The 19,679-nt window shown below is 37.1% G+C and overlaps 1 protein-coding gene across 3 annotated transcripts in view; it reads right to left on the bottom strand.

Annotated features, from left to right (window-relative positions):
* XRCC5 (X-ray repair cross complementing 5) overlaps nucleotides 1-19,679 on the bottom strand; it is a 54,786-nt gene that overhangs the window by 23,375 nt on the left and 11,732 nt on the right. For all 3 annotated transcript variants that reach the window (XM_088059130.1, XM_005519976.3, XM_088059129.1), the window contains exons 6-13: nucleotides 16,915-17,103; nucleotides 13,861-13,975; nucleotides 12,102-12,240; nucleotides 9,913-10,025; nucleotides 6,468-6,530; nucleotides 5,678-5,815; nucleotides 4,941-5,031; nucleotides 3,591-3,718 (exon numbers count right to left, since the gene is read on the bottom strand). In XM_088059130.1, coding sequence (XP_087915256.1) covers nucleotides 3,591-3,718; nucleotides 4,941-5,031; nucleotides 5,678-5,815; nucleotides 6,468-6,530; nucleotides 9,913-10,025; nucleotides 12,102-12,240; nucleotides 13,861-13,975; nucleotides 16,915-17,103 — 976 coding nt within the window. The remainder of the gene's footprint in view (nucleotides 1-3,590; nucleotides 3,719-4,940; nucleotides 5,032-5,677; nucleotides 5,816-6,467; nucleotides 6,531-9,912; nucleotides 10,026-12,101; nucleotides 12,241-13,860; nucleotides 13,976-16,914; nucleotides 17,104-19,679) is intronic.

Below are 19,679 nucleotides of genomic sequence, written 5' to 3'. Positions count from 1 at the left end.
CTTGGCCAATTGAACTCAGTAAGCATACAGAAGAAACATTCACAGACTTAAGAGAAAATGGAAATGGAAAGACAGAATACTAAATGTGCACAGGTGAGGCACAGAATATATGTATGTTAGGAACCTAGCTTTGAAAAGAGTAGGGAATGAAGTGGCCTGACAGATGCACAAAGTTGGAACAGATGGTGAGAGCTACAGAGAAGGATTTTTCACCCAAGTGTAGAGTCAGTACACACAGTCAGGGAGCCAAGCAGAGGGGGAGACAAGGTTAATGAGGCAGGCTACAGAAATTCCATGGAGGGTTTTGAAAAAAAAGTAAATATCTTTAAAATTTTGTGAAGTGTGGGATAGCAGTAGAGAGGTATGTACATTTATAAATACACACAGATACCAGTGCATGCACATAAACACATCAAAACAAATGATGTGATGTACAAAGGAGACAATTTTTTTCCATGCCCATTGTACTGGGTGCATTAGACACCCATATGAAGGTACCTACTCAGTACACTAAGAATACAGCAGAGATTTGCTGCCCTGTTAGTTGTCAGACATGGCATTAATTTAAAAAACAAAATCAAAGCAAATAAAAGCCCCTACTCATGCTGGAAAGTTGCCAATACAGAAGATGGAGACAATGTGTGACATCAATACTGATGTGTTTTCAGGCTGCCATTAAGATTCCAGTCCATATTAGAACATACTGTCAAAAGGAGGCAGTTGTACAAGGCTACTGATTTGGAAACACTTGTAATGATTTAAGGCACAATTATTTTGAAAGAGATTAAAAATGTTGCTGAAAACTGCAGTAATGGTTCTTGCGATACAAAAAAATATATTAAAAAGTTAAGTAATTGAATTAAACTCACAAAGCAAAAAAACTCAAGTCCCCTGTTAAGCCTTTGTGTTTCAGGCTTTTGGAACTCAAATCTTTATGTGTGCAGCTGCAGGAGCTGAGCAGACTGAGTGGCTACAGCATCCAGCAACATTTTTACCTGTTTTTAAAATAGATGACTACATCTGAAACCTGAGATGGCAGGTACTGTCAAAACTCAGGTGCTAAATGAAGACTAAGTTAAATAGACAACCTGGAGTTTCTAATCCAACACCGACTCTCTTAACCTTGCTTCCCCTTCCTTCTGTGTCCAGCAAGAACCACTCCTACCTTCACAGCTAGAAGGCAACCCACAGTGCCACTGCCTTGCAAACGCCACCAAGGCACTAACTCTTCATTGCTCTTCCTAACTTCTTATATGTCCGCTTCTAGAGACACAGTCAGCTTTTGGGAACAGGGGTCACACCAAGATACTGGTCAATGGATGTAATGAAGTGGGCTTCACATCATTAACTCTGTGATAAGCAATGACATATATGCACCAACAGACCAAGAGGTCATCTGTGTACAGAAACACCACTGTTGAGCAATTTGTTTACTTGGCTAACAGATATAATGCACTGCATTCCCTAAACGTCTTAGATGCTTCAAATCCCTGTATTTAAGATGGACAACTTAAACAATAATGTTGGAAGTCAGCCACCACAAAAGCTACAGAAGTTCACTTAGTTTTTTCTGGAAGCAAGGAATAAAAGTTGAAAGTCTGGATATAGGATATTCCTCATCTTCCACTCCAGCAAGCATTAACAACTACTTCTCACCCACTCTGTCATTTCCTGATGCCTACCACTACTTCCAGAGATATAATTTAGCTTGATGTTTTTGTTTAAATTCTGGCTCTTGTCACTTATGTCACTTATTCCAAATATCCTCATGAGGCAACAAAGCAAGGAAATGAAGTAGGAGTTCATCCTTTTCTTCAGAGTTATTTTTCAAAACCATTTATAGGTTCTATTCAGCCCAATCCACTCACTGGCTACAGTCAAAAGATTATGCAGAATTTTCTTCGTAGTTCTTAAGGAACCAGCAGTGCCACTTGGCCTAATAGCAAAATACTAAGAATCTGGAACATTTTTGCAGCAAAGGAGAGAACAACTTACACAGATTAATAGCAATTTTGTAATAAGACAAACAAATGGGGCTGTGTGTGGCCAAAAGAAAGCACAAAGAGGACTGACAGTTTAGGGCTTTCTGAACAGCAAGGACAGAAACTGTATCCCACCCCACACATTAAGTCGATAAATACTTTTTCTACCAGTAGCAGTCACCCTTGAAAAATCCTATTATCCTCTAAGGAAATTGGCAAGTTACTCTCTTCCAGCAGCAACTAACTCAAGTGCTGGAACACCATCATCACACTGTTTCAGAAGACAAACAGCACACCTAACAAAACCATCTTTCACTGAAGATAGGTGACATTCACTAAACCAAAAGAATACAAAACTCTAACTAGCAATACAAGAGAGGAAATTCTACCCCAAAGTATTTAGTTTACAAGCAAATCCCAAGTTTTGCAATATCCAAGCTTAACAATCCTTCCTAAAATAAGAGTTGTGCAGAGGTCAGATCATTTGAAGTTCTTGCCCTGCAATAACCTCCAACTGATCAAATCTTGCATTCAGTTACACACTGTCTTGTCAATATGACTGGCAGAACTTGATGAGAACACCAAGTTCTTCGGGTGTCAATCAGAGTAGGATTTGAAGACAGTGGGTTTACATGTGTTTCTGAAACGCACATTGACCTTCAGATCCTTTGGTTATTTTGACAACACTGAGACTTTGGGAAGCTAGGGTAAGTTTTCTTAATTTAAAAAATATCTTCTTCCTACTCGTAAACTGAAATAAATTATGTGGACTTGTTGAGATATGATGAACATGATTGCTATAATACCATTTTTGGTCAATTTTCAGAGCAGAGTCACACATTCAATATATCTCCATGGTTCTGTACACAGTAGAATTCTGCAGTTGCTTAAATTGCAACATAATTTTCTTTATTTTTGAATTTGCTGCGTCATTTTTTTAAACACTTGAATTTCAATGTATAATTAAGTCTCTCATCCTCACAGTTGAAATGAAAGTCTTCATGATATGAAAGGAATGTAAATCAAAATGGAGACAGCTTGATATAATAATTGCAGGAAGTGTGAACTGTTCTGCTGGCTCATAAAGTACATCAGCTTAGACACCCCAACAGAACATTTTAAATGTCAATAGTGTTAATAACCATTTCTTACTGATCTAGTTCACCTCAGACTGACCTGGTTTGGAACACTGCTAGATGCAAAAATGCACAAAAAAGTGGTGGGACACAGAACAAGAAGCAGAAGATATCCCCAGTTTTCAGCAAATTTTTATCTCTGTCCAAAAGCCTGAGACTGAATCTATGTCCACAATACAGCGTTGAGAGGCAAGTTTTTACTTGCCTAGTCCATGTGCCTGTGAATATAACTGGTGCTGTTGCAGACACCTCAGCACAGGTATCATTTCCCTTCCTTCCTGGAAACTAGAAATTTTAAAGATAAATCTATGTCAGGGACACAGAAATCACTGGTTACCACATACTTTAATGCCAGAGATTTATACCTGCATTTTCACAATGCAGATCTTTCCAATGTGAATCACAGAAAGACAGAAAGGTGAAAAGGCTTAAGAAAATAAGTTTTTTAAAAATACCATATAGTTCACCTCACCTGATATAACCTCTGAAAATGAGGGTTTGGAATTTTGCTGGGCTTAAATAGGTCCTCAGAAGTTTCTCCATCTTCGTGAACCAAATTCATAGAATCAATCAGTGAGTCAACAGCAGATAACTGATCCGCTAAGGCAGCAATTACATACAAAGGAAGATTAAATACACTTGCAGATGGATGCATTTCTTGAAACAAATTCTAAATGAAGATCCGCTTCACGATGTGAGATTTTCACCAAGTCATTACATGCCAGAGAACACACTGCAGCTATGGATGTGCCAATAAAGAATATGGATAACAGACACAATAATAAACCCCTACTTTATTTAAGGACTCCAGTGTAAAGTCATAAAGCTTTTTTCTCTTTCCTCAAGACCTCAATTATTGCTTCCTTTCTGCTTTTTCTTTTCTTCTTTTTCAAGATGTTTTCATTTGCAACAGAAGGTTTATAGGCCACTTAGAAAATAAGGAGAACAGTTGGTTAGCAAAACTAAACGGTGCAATATAAATTTTTGAAGTTATGATTGCAAATTAACACAGTTCACACTAGCCAGCGACTTCCTTGGTAAGCAAGGTTTTAGAATTGTTATCCAACTGCTGGTTCCAGGCAAGAAGATAGAAACTGTTATAGAAGCAAACAACTGTACTATATACCCTGATGTGCAGGTGCCCACTCAATGCATCTCACAGCAAATGGAAGAAGCGGGAGTGAATTTTAAACTACATTCATTTAAGACTCATTGCTGTGCAAAACTCTCAGAACAACAAGTAAAGCTTTGTGTACCTGCATGTGCTCCAAAGATGCCATCTATCTCAATCCGGACACCTATAAGTGGTTTAATAACACTCCACAGAAAGTATTGTCTTTGCCTTTGTACATTATATTAATAGACCATACTGCAAACAGCTACAGGACCAGCTTTGCACCAACAGAATAGCTGCCTCTGCTCTAATTCTAGCTAGCTAATCACACACTGTAGATCTCACAAGGTTTGGCCATTTACTCCCACAAATGAGTTCAAAGATCAAAGGATAGAGGACTAATCTCAGCTCTCCATCACAGGATCCTGTGAGACTCACAATGCCAGAAGTCATTTAACAGGACAGCTGAAATACTGTCTGCAATCTTAGGTCTGCTCAGCCCACACCTGGAGTGGCAAAGCTTTAATACACATGTATGCTCCAAGATGACATCACCATAATGGATGCCCAAATACCTGGGTGTTTCCTCAAGCCAAAATAACAATAAAGCTCGTATTTTCACTGGAGAACCAAATATTCTAACTCTTTTACAGCATCTTAGAAGACAACAAGCAGGTTCCTTTTCCAGTTGACCAGCAAATGTCTTACCTGTAGGAATGCATTTTTTACTGTTTTTCAAGGATGAAAACACATATTGTCTTAGGTCTTCCATATAGGGTAGCTGCACATAGATGAGACACTGTGCAAGAGGAAAGAACAAACAACTGAGCCTGAAGGAAAAAAAAATAAAAATCTGTATTCCCTGAGTGCCATATCAGGGCGATATAAAACATGCAAAAAATCAGAAGATGTAATGTCTGTGCGCATCAAAACACTTAAAATATTTACAGAGCAACACAATCAGAATAACACACATTATATTTTATAACATAGTGATGGCTACACTCAATTTTTCTGCTCATGGAATAAAGACCTCCCTGATCATCTGATCCCTTTTTCTTGTGCAGAGTTCCAATTATCCTTGCTTTAAATATCCAATATATTGGCGCTTTGGGAAGTTTTATCACAGCTTACTGTGTTTTAAAGTCAAAAGCTGGATTTGTTTTTTTTAACATTTCTCTGCCTCATTTTTTCTTTGTTCAATTACCTCCTCCAGCTCATACCACCCTAAATAATTCCTTTCCATCCTTTATGTTTATACCCTTCAAAAGTCTGAAGATTGTTGTGTCCGCCCCCACCTCCATCACTGCTCAGCCATGCTATACATATTTAGCTCTTTCAATAGTCTCTCGTAAGAAAGATCAAGGGAAACATATGCTGCAAAAGTTCTGACATACTGTGTTGCTTCTGCGTCTCTCTGCAGAAGGGCAAGAGTGAAGAATTACCTCATATGCATCCTTAATACACGGAAAAGCTACTCCAATTTGTGGGTTGCATCTTCTATCATAAGCATAGCGCACTATAGCCACCACTTTCAACTCGTCCAATGCGCGAACAAGTGCAGAAAAAGCAACCGCTGCATTCTGGAGGGAAAAAAGAAGTCTACAAAATCATGCAAGTTCTTAATCATAAAATACATCTTCCACAGGGAATTCAACAGCAACGATTAAGTCAAGACTAGTTTCCATTTTAGCTATAACTTTAACACAAGCATTTTTTCATGTTTCTAAACCAAAGAAGCAGAAAGGTCAAATCTCATCATGATAGTGGATCCATTCAAAGCTGAGCCAACTTAGACTCAGCACATTCCACCTTTTTCACCAGGTGTGAAGAACTCTCAGAGGTTTTGCAAGAGATAGAGAAAGGGAGATAAATCAGACCCTTAAAGGAACATATCAGAGCACCACAGTGAGCTTTTTACCTCCAGTACTTTGGAGGTCTGTTCTAAACAACACAGTGACTGTGTTACTGTTCTGCATGAGAATTGACTTAAGCACCAATTTCAGGCTCATCATAACCTTGCTCAAATATAGTATCTACCAGTTTTTCATTATTCATGAGATACTGTATTCATTTGGGGTTTAATCCAACTTCTTTTTAACCTACTGGGCAATGAAATATGACATTTCTGTAAGCTGCATTAAAACCATTTATTAACACAGAAAGACAGGACAATCTCAAGCATCACTACTATACAGCAAAGTACATTCAGCATTAAACTTCAGTTCACCTTACCTCATCGCCTTTTGCTGCAAAGACCTTCAGAGCCTGGTTGCCCATGTAGTAATGCCTCTGGATCTACAAATTCAAATGGTCAAGAGTTAGCCTGACTTAAAAGGTCACTAATGCAACTGGACCAATTAAATTACAAAACAACTAACATTACTCAAGCCAGAAGCCACCAAATTTAATTACAGTGCATAGAGGTTAAAGCCTTGTATGTATCTCCATTTATCACTTAATATGGAATTCAGTCATATTGGGTAGGATATTCTCATAGCTTCATACTGATGGGCATGAATGGAATGAAAGACAGTGCTACTGGCAGCTGTTACCAGTCTGAATTATACTTCAGTAATTCAAAAGTTATTGTGGGAAGCTACAGTAGTTAATACAAGACCTAAACCTGACACCATATCTATGCTATTACATTTTTCTGGCAAAGATACATCAAAAAGGAGCTGCAAAATGTTGCATCTTTAATTAATAAAGCTACTTCAACGGCAACCCAGAATATATACAGCTGTGCTGGCAAAGAAGCATTTCTGTTGGCAGAGTTTATTCTATTCATGAACATGGCTGAATCAAAAAGAAAAAATAGTTTCATCAAGGAGCATCACTGGAATACTTGGAGCTACAGCAGCTCACACACACATAGAAACCCTGCAGTCATAGAAGACCCATCACAAAGATCACACACTACTATGAACAGTGGTTAAAATAACCTCTCTGTTAAAGAAAAAACTCTTCGAATTACAGCTGCAGAACTAACTTCGTTACACCTTTGATTTTTCTTTCACTCATCTTTTTATTTTATCTTCTTTATTCGGCAAATTACCATGAGGCTGTTGAAGTCAGTGACAACCTGCACCAGAGCAGACCTGTTTACTGTACTACAGCACAGTTTGGCTCAGATTTTTCTACCTGCAATTCTTCTTTCCTGTTCTGTCTCTAAATGCTCAGGAAATTTTACGTTCAGTATAGTATAACTAGATGTGTATCACTACATCTTTTTTTGTTTGCAAAAGAAATTGTCTCTTTGTAATATTTTCAAGTATTATTTCTTGATTTACACGGCATGGCTCATAAATTAAAAATCAAAGTTTAAGCGGCCTCTGATCTTCTTTCCTGAGGGATGTGAACAGCTCAGGAAAATAATATAAGGTGGTTCTATTCCTTATTTAATTATGTATTTGGAGCTGTTCCAGTTTTTCTAGTCAATAATGAATTATCTTTCCATCAAAGTTTTTTAAAGGAACAATTTAATATAAAACATACATTTGAACAGTGGCAATTTTATTATTCCAAACAATAAAATTTAAGAGGCAAAACTTGATATAACACATGGCTCTTGAAAATTCCAGCTGTAGTTAAAAACTTCCTGATATCATTATCTATGCATTGTAATTTTAATCCTGCAAGCACACCCAAATAATTTTATTCCATTGAGGGAATGGGCAGCTACTGCTGGGCATAACTACTGACACTCCTGCCTACAGGACCAGAGCACACTTTAAGATATAATTTCTGTTTGTTATGAAATCTAGACACAAGAGAAGTGTATCATAAAAATTAACCAAAAGCAATCAATATTTGGTACATTGAAAATTTTTAAAAACAACTTGTTGATTCTTTTATGCATATTTATATGACTCAGAAAGTATCCCTAAAATTAACTGTAACCTTACAATTATTAACTATGTATCTGAAGGTATTACCACAGTATCTGACCAACAATGGGAAAATAAAAATCCACCTGAAATATCAGTTTTCTCACAGGAACACTATATTCATCATCTGCTTTCCTCTTAGTTTCCATTTTCAAATAAATTTCAACAGAAACAGGAGGCCAACCTCCAGCATAAGAAAAGTCTGCACACAGTGAAATACATTTTGCAGAACTAAATGACAATAGCAAGACTCAGCTGGAGGCTAATAATGGATGAAGAGATCCAAGAAATTGTCTCATTGGAACACTGGGTTCAGACACATTTCATTCATTAGATCCGGTTACTGGTACAGGAGGTAGCACTCCCTAACACCTCTCTGGCCCTGACCAATTTAGGGCACATAAGCTCAAGCATGAGATGTTTCCTTGCTCAATCACTAGCAGTGCACAAGATCCCACGGTACTAAACAAATATACTAAAGAGCTACACTAAACAACTACGTTTGAAGGTCCTCAAGGAGCAACCAGGTTACAGTTTCCAGTTAGGCTGGCTCCTCATTTCAGTAAATCATATAACTTCCTGGCTCCTCGGTTATTATGTTTAGGAACACTGCACTGTCATAGTCTAATGACATATCTAGCAACAGGCACAAGGTCTCTGTGACACCTGTAAAGTTAGAAGATGTTCAGTTACATCCATTTGGGAGTAAGCTCCCACAGATGCTTCCTATTTCATGAGCATCTTTCCTTGATGGTAAAGGTGATGATGCCTTAGCCTTTTACTTTGTTCAGGCAGTGAGAGATTTCAAAGAGCAGGAGGGCTAGGAGCTGTCAGAACAGGTGTAGAATGGCCCTATGATTTCATTTCAGTTTTGACTGGTGAAGAGAACTAGGTGTGGATAACTCCAAGATGAGTCAAGTTTCAGTCACCCTGTGCAATATGCTGGAGAAAAAAGATGGGGAGCAGCTTAATATTCACAGTAATTACTTGGCACTCATATCTCTGTACTTTTTCCTCATGTGTCCAGCTTCAAGAACAGTTTTGTTAAGCCTTTGCCTAAGGCTTTGCCAATGGTTAAGTCCTGGATTTTCTGAAGGAAATCACCTTGAGCTGGATAACTTTTATTAAAGTACTTGCTTAAAGTAAGTTTCTTAAAACTGCCAGGGACAACAAATAGCAAAGTCAATACCACAACTAGAGATAAGTGCATTACAAACACCAAGCACCTTGTGGAAATATGAAGAGTTTTTGAATGATGTCTAAGTTCTAAGAAGTCTTCACTACATTTAAGTTTTATCACAATAGAAAGAAGAGGCAAGTCATGGTTCACTAACTAATCCTTATGGAATTGGGAATTAATGGAGTCAGCTTTCAGTCTTGCTTTAATATTACTTTAATGCTGAGGGAGAAGCTTCTGTTAAGAAGCAGCCTTACTCTTGGCTGGACAAAGCCCAGAAAGGTTGCTGCATGAGCTGAACAGAAGACAGACCATTAAAGCTTGCGAGATGAAATACCTCTGTCTCCACTTTACAGAGATCTGAGTTCAGTGGCTCTGGCTCCACTTCAGGGTCCAATGGCCACATTTACAAGCTACTCTCCTTCACAAGACCACATACTGTTTACATGAATTACTAGAATCAGCAAATAAGTCACCCCTGCATACCTGAGTGGAGGTGCCCCATTCCCAATATTGAAACTCAATACAACACCATGACTTTACTGAATTCTAACCACGATCAATTGTCTTGAATAACCCAGGAAGCTGAATGGGAAGACATTTAGTATCACACCTGAGAGGATCTAGTGAATCCCAAAACAGAAAAACACTTTCCTTCTGTTTTGTATTTCATTTGCTCTTCATCTTCCTTGGAAAAAGGAACTATATCACTCCCATACCGAAAACCTGGAGAACAAGAGAAGAGCATCTGGTAAGCATATGGGCCTACAATTTTAACACCAAAATTAGTTCTCTGAATATTTTAACAATGCATTCATGCCCCACAGCTACATTCCACACATGCTCATCAAATTATTTTCCCTGTTAGCAAAAAATACCCCAAACACCCATAGACACATTTTGTACTTCGTGAACAGCAGTTGCACTACTCCTTGTACATCATTTTATGTAACACAAGTACCCTCAGAGAGCAGGAAAGAAAATAAGAGAACATCTTGCCTAACAAAGTTACACTCACAGAATAGATTTAAGCAAATCAGAATAGATTTCAGCAAACAGATTGCAACACTCTCTGCAAACATAGTACAAGCAACCTCAAACATACCACAAATCATATCACATGAGGTGACACCAGAAGAGATTCAGAGAATGAAATGTGCTAACAGTGGAAGCAAGATACACAATGGAAAATGAAAACACTCCTGTATGCAGAACTGATCTTCCTATATATTTCTGTGTTTTACTTCCTGTGCCATACATTACAGGCATACATCCACAAAACAGGAAGCTGTAATTTCTCAGAGGTATCATCTGCTCCAATTGCTTATTCTCCTATCTCAGCTTCCAATATCCTCCCTGTAACATCATCACTTTATTATACTACCACAGACTAAGGATGGTACCCCTCAGGTGTGAAGAACAAAGAAGGAACAGAGATAAATCCCTGGATGAAAAACCTACAAACAGATCTATTTTCCTACAAACTGTAAAGCAAACACACCAACAGAATGAAAATATCAGTACGGGTGCTGCAAATATAAAATATTGTCTAATTATGACATTTCTCAAAAGATTCACAAAAGTCCAGGAGGCATCAGAAGCTCTTTTAGCATTAGAAATATCACACCACTGATAGGGAAATCCTGTATCTGTTTTGTTCACACTGAACTGCTCACCACTTCTTTTTACTAGTATATCACAACTACTTACTAACTTAAGCAGTCAGGAGATTAGCTGAGAACCAGTCACAAATCCTTCAAAATGCATTCTCTGTAAGAAGTGGAATTTTTTTTTACACACAGCTTTGAAGTTGTAAAACATAACTAAACTGTTTTTTAACCATCATTTCTGTTTAAAGAAGGTCATATTGTCGTTGGGACTTTATCTGATACTGCTATGAAACACCTATGAAAGCTAAAATTGAAATAGATTAAATAAAAGCCACAGCTTATTCTAATTTTCAATTTATGTTATTCATTTGACAGCACTCTCTATACTGTTATCTGAATTGTTCTGCTCTTTATAGTTAATATACTTGCCCTACTTGCATAGGATTGAAACAGAAAAGGAAAGGAAAAAAACAGTAACAAAATTTATCTATACAATCACAGAAAATGAAAAAGATTTGCTTAACTCCATCTTTAAAAGTAAGTACACTATTTCCTGCTGTTTCTGGGGCTGGTAGACTTCTAAGGAAATTAATCTGCTCAGAAAGAAGCTGCAGGTCATAAAAAGTATTTTGCATACAACTACTTCAGATTGATCCTGTTACAGTACAGCAAAGCTAGTACTCTTGAACACTAAACCTTCCTTTGATGGCTTCATCTTTCCAAGTGCAGAATAACTAGAGCATTTGCTCATCTACAAAAAAGCAGCACTATGAAAGTATTCATGTTATCACTACAACTGAAGATCTAAAAACAGAATAGTGGTAGCACAACTACACACTACAGAAATGTGGTATGGCCTTCCACAGTTCAGAACACTGTAGTGCCTTCCAAGTTCCATCTGTTGTTATTATTATTATTGATGTTGTTGTTAGTCCTTTTATTATTATTCCTATTGTCATTATTATTCCTATTATTATTATTCCTACTACAGGCAAAGTAAGATTTTTTTTTTTTTTAAATATGTGAAAACAAAGTCTCATGTAACAGTCTCTGTGTTCCATCAGCCTACAGAGCTTACATTCTAAGATCACAGCTAGGCTTCAAAGTATAAAACTAAGAGGCCCTTAGGTCACCTAAAAGTCCAAGCCATTATCGTCCCTTTGTCTTCAGGGTGAACATAAAGATGTCATACCTTGAATAGTATCATCTTTCTGAACCTCTGTCTCATCATCATCATTCAAGCAGTAAACAGTTTCCTTTTGCACATCCTCTTTTCTGAGGGATTTAGCATCCACAATTGTCCAAAGTTTTTTCACCCTCTCTTCTGTGACCTGGGTATCAGAATTCAAAGAAAAGGAATGTTTAACATTTCAGTGGGACCCAGAGTACTTACCAGAACACACAAAAAATCCTTAGCCTGAGTGCTGCATTATTTTGCCAATAAAGAACTAATAAAGACAGTGTCAAAAAATGCATCTCTGGCTGCCACCACTGTGCTTTCAGCACCACTTCATCTGTATGAGACCTAACACATGAACTGTAGCATACTGACAGCTTGTCCTGGTTATTCATTAAACCTGTGGGTTAAGCCATTTGAGAAAGTCTTTGAGTCTCAGGATATACACAGGTTACGCATAACTTGCTTGCTATGCAATTTACTACCTCCAACTGTATAGATACTTTTGACAAAGCATTAAGAACTATGTTATTGATACAGTAAGACTCAATGTTCACGCAGCTTGCTTGGCCACATTTTCCATCAGGCTTACTACACTACAGGATAAAAATACCTTATATTAGTGCAACTTCCCCAAAAGGCAAAAATATCCCAGTTGCATTATGGAACTTGGGAGGGAAAGAAGGAATAAGTATTTACAAAGAGTGACTGTTTCCCAACTACAGGGAAATAAAACTGCTTTCTTTTCTCTCTGCTTAAGTGAAATTGATGGTATAGTTGGTACATGAAAAGAAAAATGTAGACCTGAGCAGAAAACAGTAAAGACAGAACAGATTATGTCAGTAGGACTGCTCCATGGCTTCAGGCCAGTCACTCAGTTCACACTGCTTATTCTCCCAATCTTACTTTATTCTGTGTGTAAACATATTTGGGAAAGGACTCCTTCTATCTATTTGCACTGGTCTGGCACAATAGACTAATAAAAGAATTAGTAATAACTATAAATAGAATGTTGATGTCTTTCAAGGCTAGCATACCCAGCTCTCTCAGATATATTTCATCTTAATATCAGACTCAATCTTGTGTTGAAATAACAAACCAATTAATCTCCATCTCACCAGATCCATCAATACTGACACACTACACAGTTACCTATTAACTATAACCAAAAATTTGGACATTTTCTGCCTTTAAGTACACTTATTTTTTTCCTAGCACTGATTAAAAGAACCATATAAACCATAAGAAACAGACTGGGTCCAAGCTCTGCCAAATAGTACAAACAAGCTGGAAAAACAGATCTTTTATTCCAAGTCTGAAATAACAACAGATGTGATTTGAAACAATGGCTGGTAAAACATTTACACCCACCATTTTACATACACATTTGGAATCTTATGTCCAAAATTCCTCTCAAGCCTAAGGGCTTAAGAAATATAAATAGTCTCACGTATCACTTATGCTGAACGTAAATCTTCAATCACAGCATTCTTAAACGGTCATCAACTTCAATACCATTTAGTGCCAGAGTAGATAGCAATTACTCCTATTTCTGCACCTTATGAATTTTAGTTATTTAACATGTATGGTGAAGTTAAAGTTGCTGTGGGAACCACAATTTTAGATGTACTGGCTTCTAACCAAAGAAAAATCTCTAGCTAATTATTTGGATTTTTATAATCTTTATTTTTTTAGCTTTAAGGAAAAAAAAAAAATGCAGTTGCACCTAACTTGCTGCCAAATTACACTAAAACACATCATTTTGTACACTTACTGATTTGTAGGCCACAATCCTTATAGACAAATTGGGACCAATAGTGAGCTGGCAGAGCCAAGGCATAGGCCTTCTTTCCATTTTCTTAAACATTGAAAGACGTTCCAGGCTCTCTCTAAATGAAGGAATCAGGAAAACAGAAATGAACTCTGGTGGACTCTAATAAGTATTACAGACAATACACTCTCCTTAAGGAAATGCAGGAGTCCAAACTGTTTCATCTCAGATTGCACAAAGTAAATAAACTCTATCAATAATCTTATCATTACCCATTGTCAGAAAAGAGAATGAAAAAAAGAGGTGGAACAGAAGATAATCCCCATCTTGAGACTTTATGATGGTGTGACATTAGGGCTTAAAGACCCTGTGTTACATCTAGTGATAAAACTACACAATTAAGCATTTTCCATTTATCTGTGCTCACCCAATTAGGGCATGTAGCAAGCTGAACAACACAAATTAGAAAAGGCTCTCTAAGCGATAAAATGCTTTCTCTAGTGAAGAAATAAAGAATCCAGTTTCAATTAACAGGATTTTGTTTATGTGGAAATAAACTTTTGACACTTTTTTTATACAGTACTAGTGAATGCATTAAAGGGCATTCTGTCAGAGTGAAAGAGGTTACTTCAACTATTTCTAGCCTAAATAGGAGATATACAAATTTAAAAAATATATTAAAAAAGGAACTGTAGTGACTTTACACTAAAAAGCGTAAATTTAATTGCACAACTTTTAGCAACAGCATCCAAAATTAACAATTCACAGTAATTTATAATATATCATTGTGAATTCAAATAGGCTTTCTCCTCGAACAACTTTCAGCTATTTTCAGTATTGGCTATTTGGCTGTAAAATTCCAACACAGAGAAAGAACTCCTTTTTTTTGTTTTTCTTTCATTGCATGATAAAGCAAAGATAAAACAAAGCTGAACTCCTCTTTTTCACATTATGATAAAACCTGGAATCTACCACTCTTTTGATTAAAGCACTTGTCTGGCACAAATCAAGATCAACTCAAGATCAGTACAGAATTTAACTTGGCATTCTACTTTTCAGGTTTCCTAGTATGAACAGGGTTGGTTTCATTGAAGTCCAAAAGTACAATGAAAGGCAAAAACACACTGGGATTTTTATATGAGATAAACATTGGATTTCCTTTTTAGATTTTTTTTTTCCTTAGGGAAAGTAAGGGAAGATTTTTTTTTCTAGCAATAAAGACATCAATACAGGATTTTAAAAAAGAACATGGTACTACATCATTAAGAGTACTGCAACACATATATTCAGGGATGAGTACAAAAATCAAATACATAAGTGCCAAATGCCTAAAAATGTAATTTAAGCTCAATTTATTATCTCTATCCTTTAATTTCTTATATTTATAGAAGAAAAATGCTGCCTGTTATCAAAGATGATCCAGTCAATACAACCCTTGCAAATGTACATTTTAGCTTGTATTTTATGAACACAATCTTTCTCTTCTGCTCTGCAATCCCTTCCCCTAAAACCCAGAGGCAGCAGAAGTGCCTCCTGTCTAATAGGCCCAGTATCGTAACTACAAAAAACACAACAAAATCTCCTCACTCACTTTCTTGGCACGGCTAATTTATTTTTACAAGAGTTGAAATATTTTTAACAGCAGGAATAATGAATCTAGGAAAATAGAGAGTATATCTGCATTGGCCAATTATCATGACAGATTTGCAAAGCTGACTTGTTAAAGCTTGATAAGCAACTTAATTGCATCTAAACCCTCACATATTCTTAAACAACTTTTCCAACTAAAGCTTTAATCTACTAGCCAAATGCCTATTTATCCAGAGATTTTGGATTTCCCCTGAAAGTATGGCACAAAGACAGCTTGTAGAATAGCAAGAGTCTGTGATAAAAAAAGTATAAAGAGGCCAAGCCACATGGTAGGTTCATGCATATGGATTATCCTAAAGGATAAACGGGCCAGGGAAGATTCTGCTTTTCTGTGCAGTCCCTGAAGCAGTGACAAAGCCTGCTTTTTTCTAGAGACTCAGACTGCTCTGTTGACTAGTACAGAACACAGAGACACGTGTCTCTTCACTAATGCACACTGATGCTCAAGGAGCAGCTTCTCAGGCTGCTGAGGTGCAAAGCTGACCAGCTGACCTGGGGAAAGGAAGGAAATCCCACAAATAAACTGCTTAATTACAGCACACAAACCTACAGGGACAGTCCTCATCTAAAAATTACCTTTTTTAGATAATTAAAGCTAATAAATTACCTTTGATAACAACATTACAGCTGTGGTCTGCTAAGCTTCCTGAAAACCACATTGTCTAAAAGATCACTTTTCATAACTGTAGAAGAGAACTACTGAGACAGTAACATCAGACTATGATAAGGCACGTAGATGCATTTTGCCTGTTTCCCAACTGAGACAACACCTGCATAGAAAAGTTTTGGATATATCATTAGCTACAGTTTTTCAAAGATACACAAACTTTTATTCTTTCATTGGGGAAACAAGAAGTGAAAAATCATCTTTCAATTCTTGTATTCCTAATGCAAGAAAAATGAAAAACAACAAAATAAATTGTTTGTCACGGTGGCACAGTAGACTGTGATTAAAGAGGAGAATTCAACAAACAATATTTACTCAAAGAATTTGTGGAAGTTTATCAAACCAGTGAGCTAAAAGAAGTCTGTGACCAAGGAACAAAGGCTACCAATTAAATGCAGATATTCAAGCTGCACTATGCCACAAATGCCATTTCTCTCTAAAACACATTTTTGAAATGACGTTTACAGAAATGTTCCCTCCAAAATCCTCCAACACTAAAGATGGAAGAAAAAGCTGATTTTTTTCTTTAAATACAGAAAATTAATTTTGAACTGAAGTCTCTAAGCTTTTCTACTTATTCTAAAGTCACTGAAGAAGCTGTATGAAAGGGACTGAGGGTACAACAAGTCATAAAATTCACTGATTTCAATGAAACTGTGACACAACTGATTACTTCATCTTTTGGAGAAGAAATCACAAAGTATATCTATAGTACAATAACCAGGCTTAGCCAAATTTACCTGAAAGTATAAATTTCTTCCAGCCCTCCTTCTTCATCCAAAGTATACATGAGTTTCCTCACCACATCAATACCCTGCTTTTGTTGTTCAGTTAAACCCTTTATTGGAAAAGAGTTTCTGTGTATATGAGCATGTACACTGGCACTTGTATCTCCACTTCCACCATCAACACTCACTGGAAACGGCAGACTAAGAACAAAAGAAGAAGCAGTTAGTTTAACTTTCTTCCTTATTTAAATAACCAATCAAAACAAAAAAAAAATGTTCTCAGGATCAATTATTTCTATCTAGCTGCAGACAGATGTATAAAGAGCCACAGGACTTGCAAAACAAATTAAGCACTATTTCAAGTCTACTTGGCATTGGAAACGTCTTGACCAGAGTGATGCACCAGCTCTGGGTATCGTCCATCAATAAAGATATCCACATACAGGAATAGATTAGACAGTAAAGCCAATGCTGATTAGAAAGCAAGATCCATTAAAAAAGATTGGACAAAATAAAGCCCGTAGAGGAGGGAATTGGAGGGCAAGACAGCCTTAAATATAAAAAGCTGTTGCAGAGAGGAAGGAAACAATCAGTTCTTTGTATTCTGCCTGCACTCCAATCACATCATGGAGTCAGGTCAGATAGTGAAAAACCTGATAAAGGCATTTCAAACCATCATCTTTAAAACCAACTGCCTGAGGAGAGAGAAGAGTCTCCATCACTGCAAATCTTTATCAGAAGGTTAGACAAACACTGCTCAGCAATGACAGACATACAGCTGACCCAGCCTGCAGTAGAGGATTGCTCTGGATGACTTGTTAAAGGCCATCCCAGGCCTATGACTCTGTATCAGCTGCAAATGCCAGCAAGCAGGACATTCTTTGCAGTGGAGCTATTAGGTATTTCTGGAACAAATGTTATTCTTTGAGATTTTAATAGCTTACAACACTGGGTGAATTTCTGACTGAAGATGACACATTTTTCCTGCACTTCATGAATCAGATTTTAAAATTTAGCCAGGGGTTATAGATAAAATGATTTTGCAGCTCTTCAGAATATAGAAGAGTATTAACTGAGTATTACAAACACAGCAGAGAAAGATGTATAAGATCAACTCTGTGCCCCTGAAAACACCTGCAGATTTTTCAGGTCTTTCATCTGATCCATTTTTGAATGAACCACATGATACCTTTTACCACATTTCTACAAAGCAAAATAACTTTAGCATTGCATTATGTTTTTTAAAAAGCAGCCTACACATCTCTTCCATACTTTCACCTCATTAGTCCTCACTAAACTTATCCATGAAGCAACACACAATAAGCAGAGTTAACATTACGCACAACAGTGTCACATACAGCAAAATTAAAGATCAAGCTTCAGGAAAGCGTTTGGTACCTTTTTAGAAAGCAGATTCCACTGAAATTTTTAAGCTGATATGGCAACATCAAGCTTCAAACCTCTGACAGATAAAAGTTAGGCTACATTCACTATATAATGCCCAGAGACTACTGTGATGAGCAGTATGTAATACCCAACACTACACAGTGCTCAGCATGTGTTTGGCACCTGGAAACAGGGAGGAAAACAAACTATCTGCTGCAAGTTACAACCTAGTCTGTGAACAGGGTATAAGAGATGGAAATATAGGTTATAACAAGAAGCTAAGCAAGAAATTATTTTTAAACTAACATTTTGCATTTGTACAAGTAAAAATCAAATAATCCTTTGCACCCATGGCTGGTAGACAGGGTGCAAACTTGCAGCCAGTGCTGTAACAGCAACATTTCTTTTGTGCTTTGTAGACAAGGAAGCAGCAGCTGAATACCAGGGTTCCAAAAGATGTACTCTGACTGGCAGAGGTACTCAGATTCATGGTGTTGCACCTCTACTGCCTCCAGTGCCAACAACAGCTCAAATAAGCCAGGAGGGGCATGTCACATTGGAAGCATAACTGCTTTTGCTATGTAGACAGAACCTGACATTTTTGCACCCAGCGTCCCCCTAAGCAAATGCAAAGATTTTTTTGTGGAGGATCAGACCATGATTTTTAGTCACATTTTCCTACCTAACTGCTTCTTTATCTTCCAGATGGGCTAGCAAATGGCTTAAATTAATTCACTATTAAGTTCACAACATTGTTCCTTATAGAATGATGGATCTAGGAAAAAGTACATGGTCAGAAGAAAACTAGGGCTTTAACTTTCTCCTGTGAAAGTATTTCTTATAAACAGCCACATAAAGTTAGGCTTTAAAATAAACTCTAGAAGGCTCACAGCTTCCAGAAGTCATCACATGCAACAGCTAATACAGACCTTAAGACCACCATTGACTATTTGGATCAATGCCTATATCTACAGCATGACAATCAAGGGATTCCTGTTCTAACACTTAAGACATTGCTTCCATTTCCCAAGCCATCATTGTGAATATAACCCTTCTATTCAGACCTGCTCCTCTATTGACACCAGAATCAAGCTATTAATATCTGTAACAATACCTCATTATTTTTTCCCAGTAATGTCCTTACCTAAAAGGATCTAGGCTGTTGCTGTGACAAAACCACTGTTTCTGAGGCTATTTTTGGCTTATTGTTTCCCAATTCTCTGCTTATATTGTCCTTCTGTCTCCCACTTTAGACTCTGGCTCTAAGCTATAAGATTAAGAGGAGAAGAAACCATCATCTTAACATTAATTTGCACATTACTTAACCAAGGGGACCTGGCTCATAACTGGAATTCAAGGTACGTATAACTAACAGAGGTACTTACAATAAT

This window comes from Pseudopodoces humilis, chromosome 8, assembly GCF_049639895.1.
Source record: "Pseudopodoces humilis isolate 2021_Gansu_Grassland_sample_001 chromosome 8, ASM4963989v1, whole genome shotgun sequence".
Classification (NCBI taxonomy): Eukaryota; Metazoa; Chordata; class Aves; order Passeriformes; family Paridae; genus Pseudopodoces; species Pseudopodoces humilis.
This window is presented reverse-complemented; position numbering and strand designations above follow the sequence as displayed.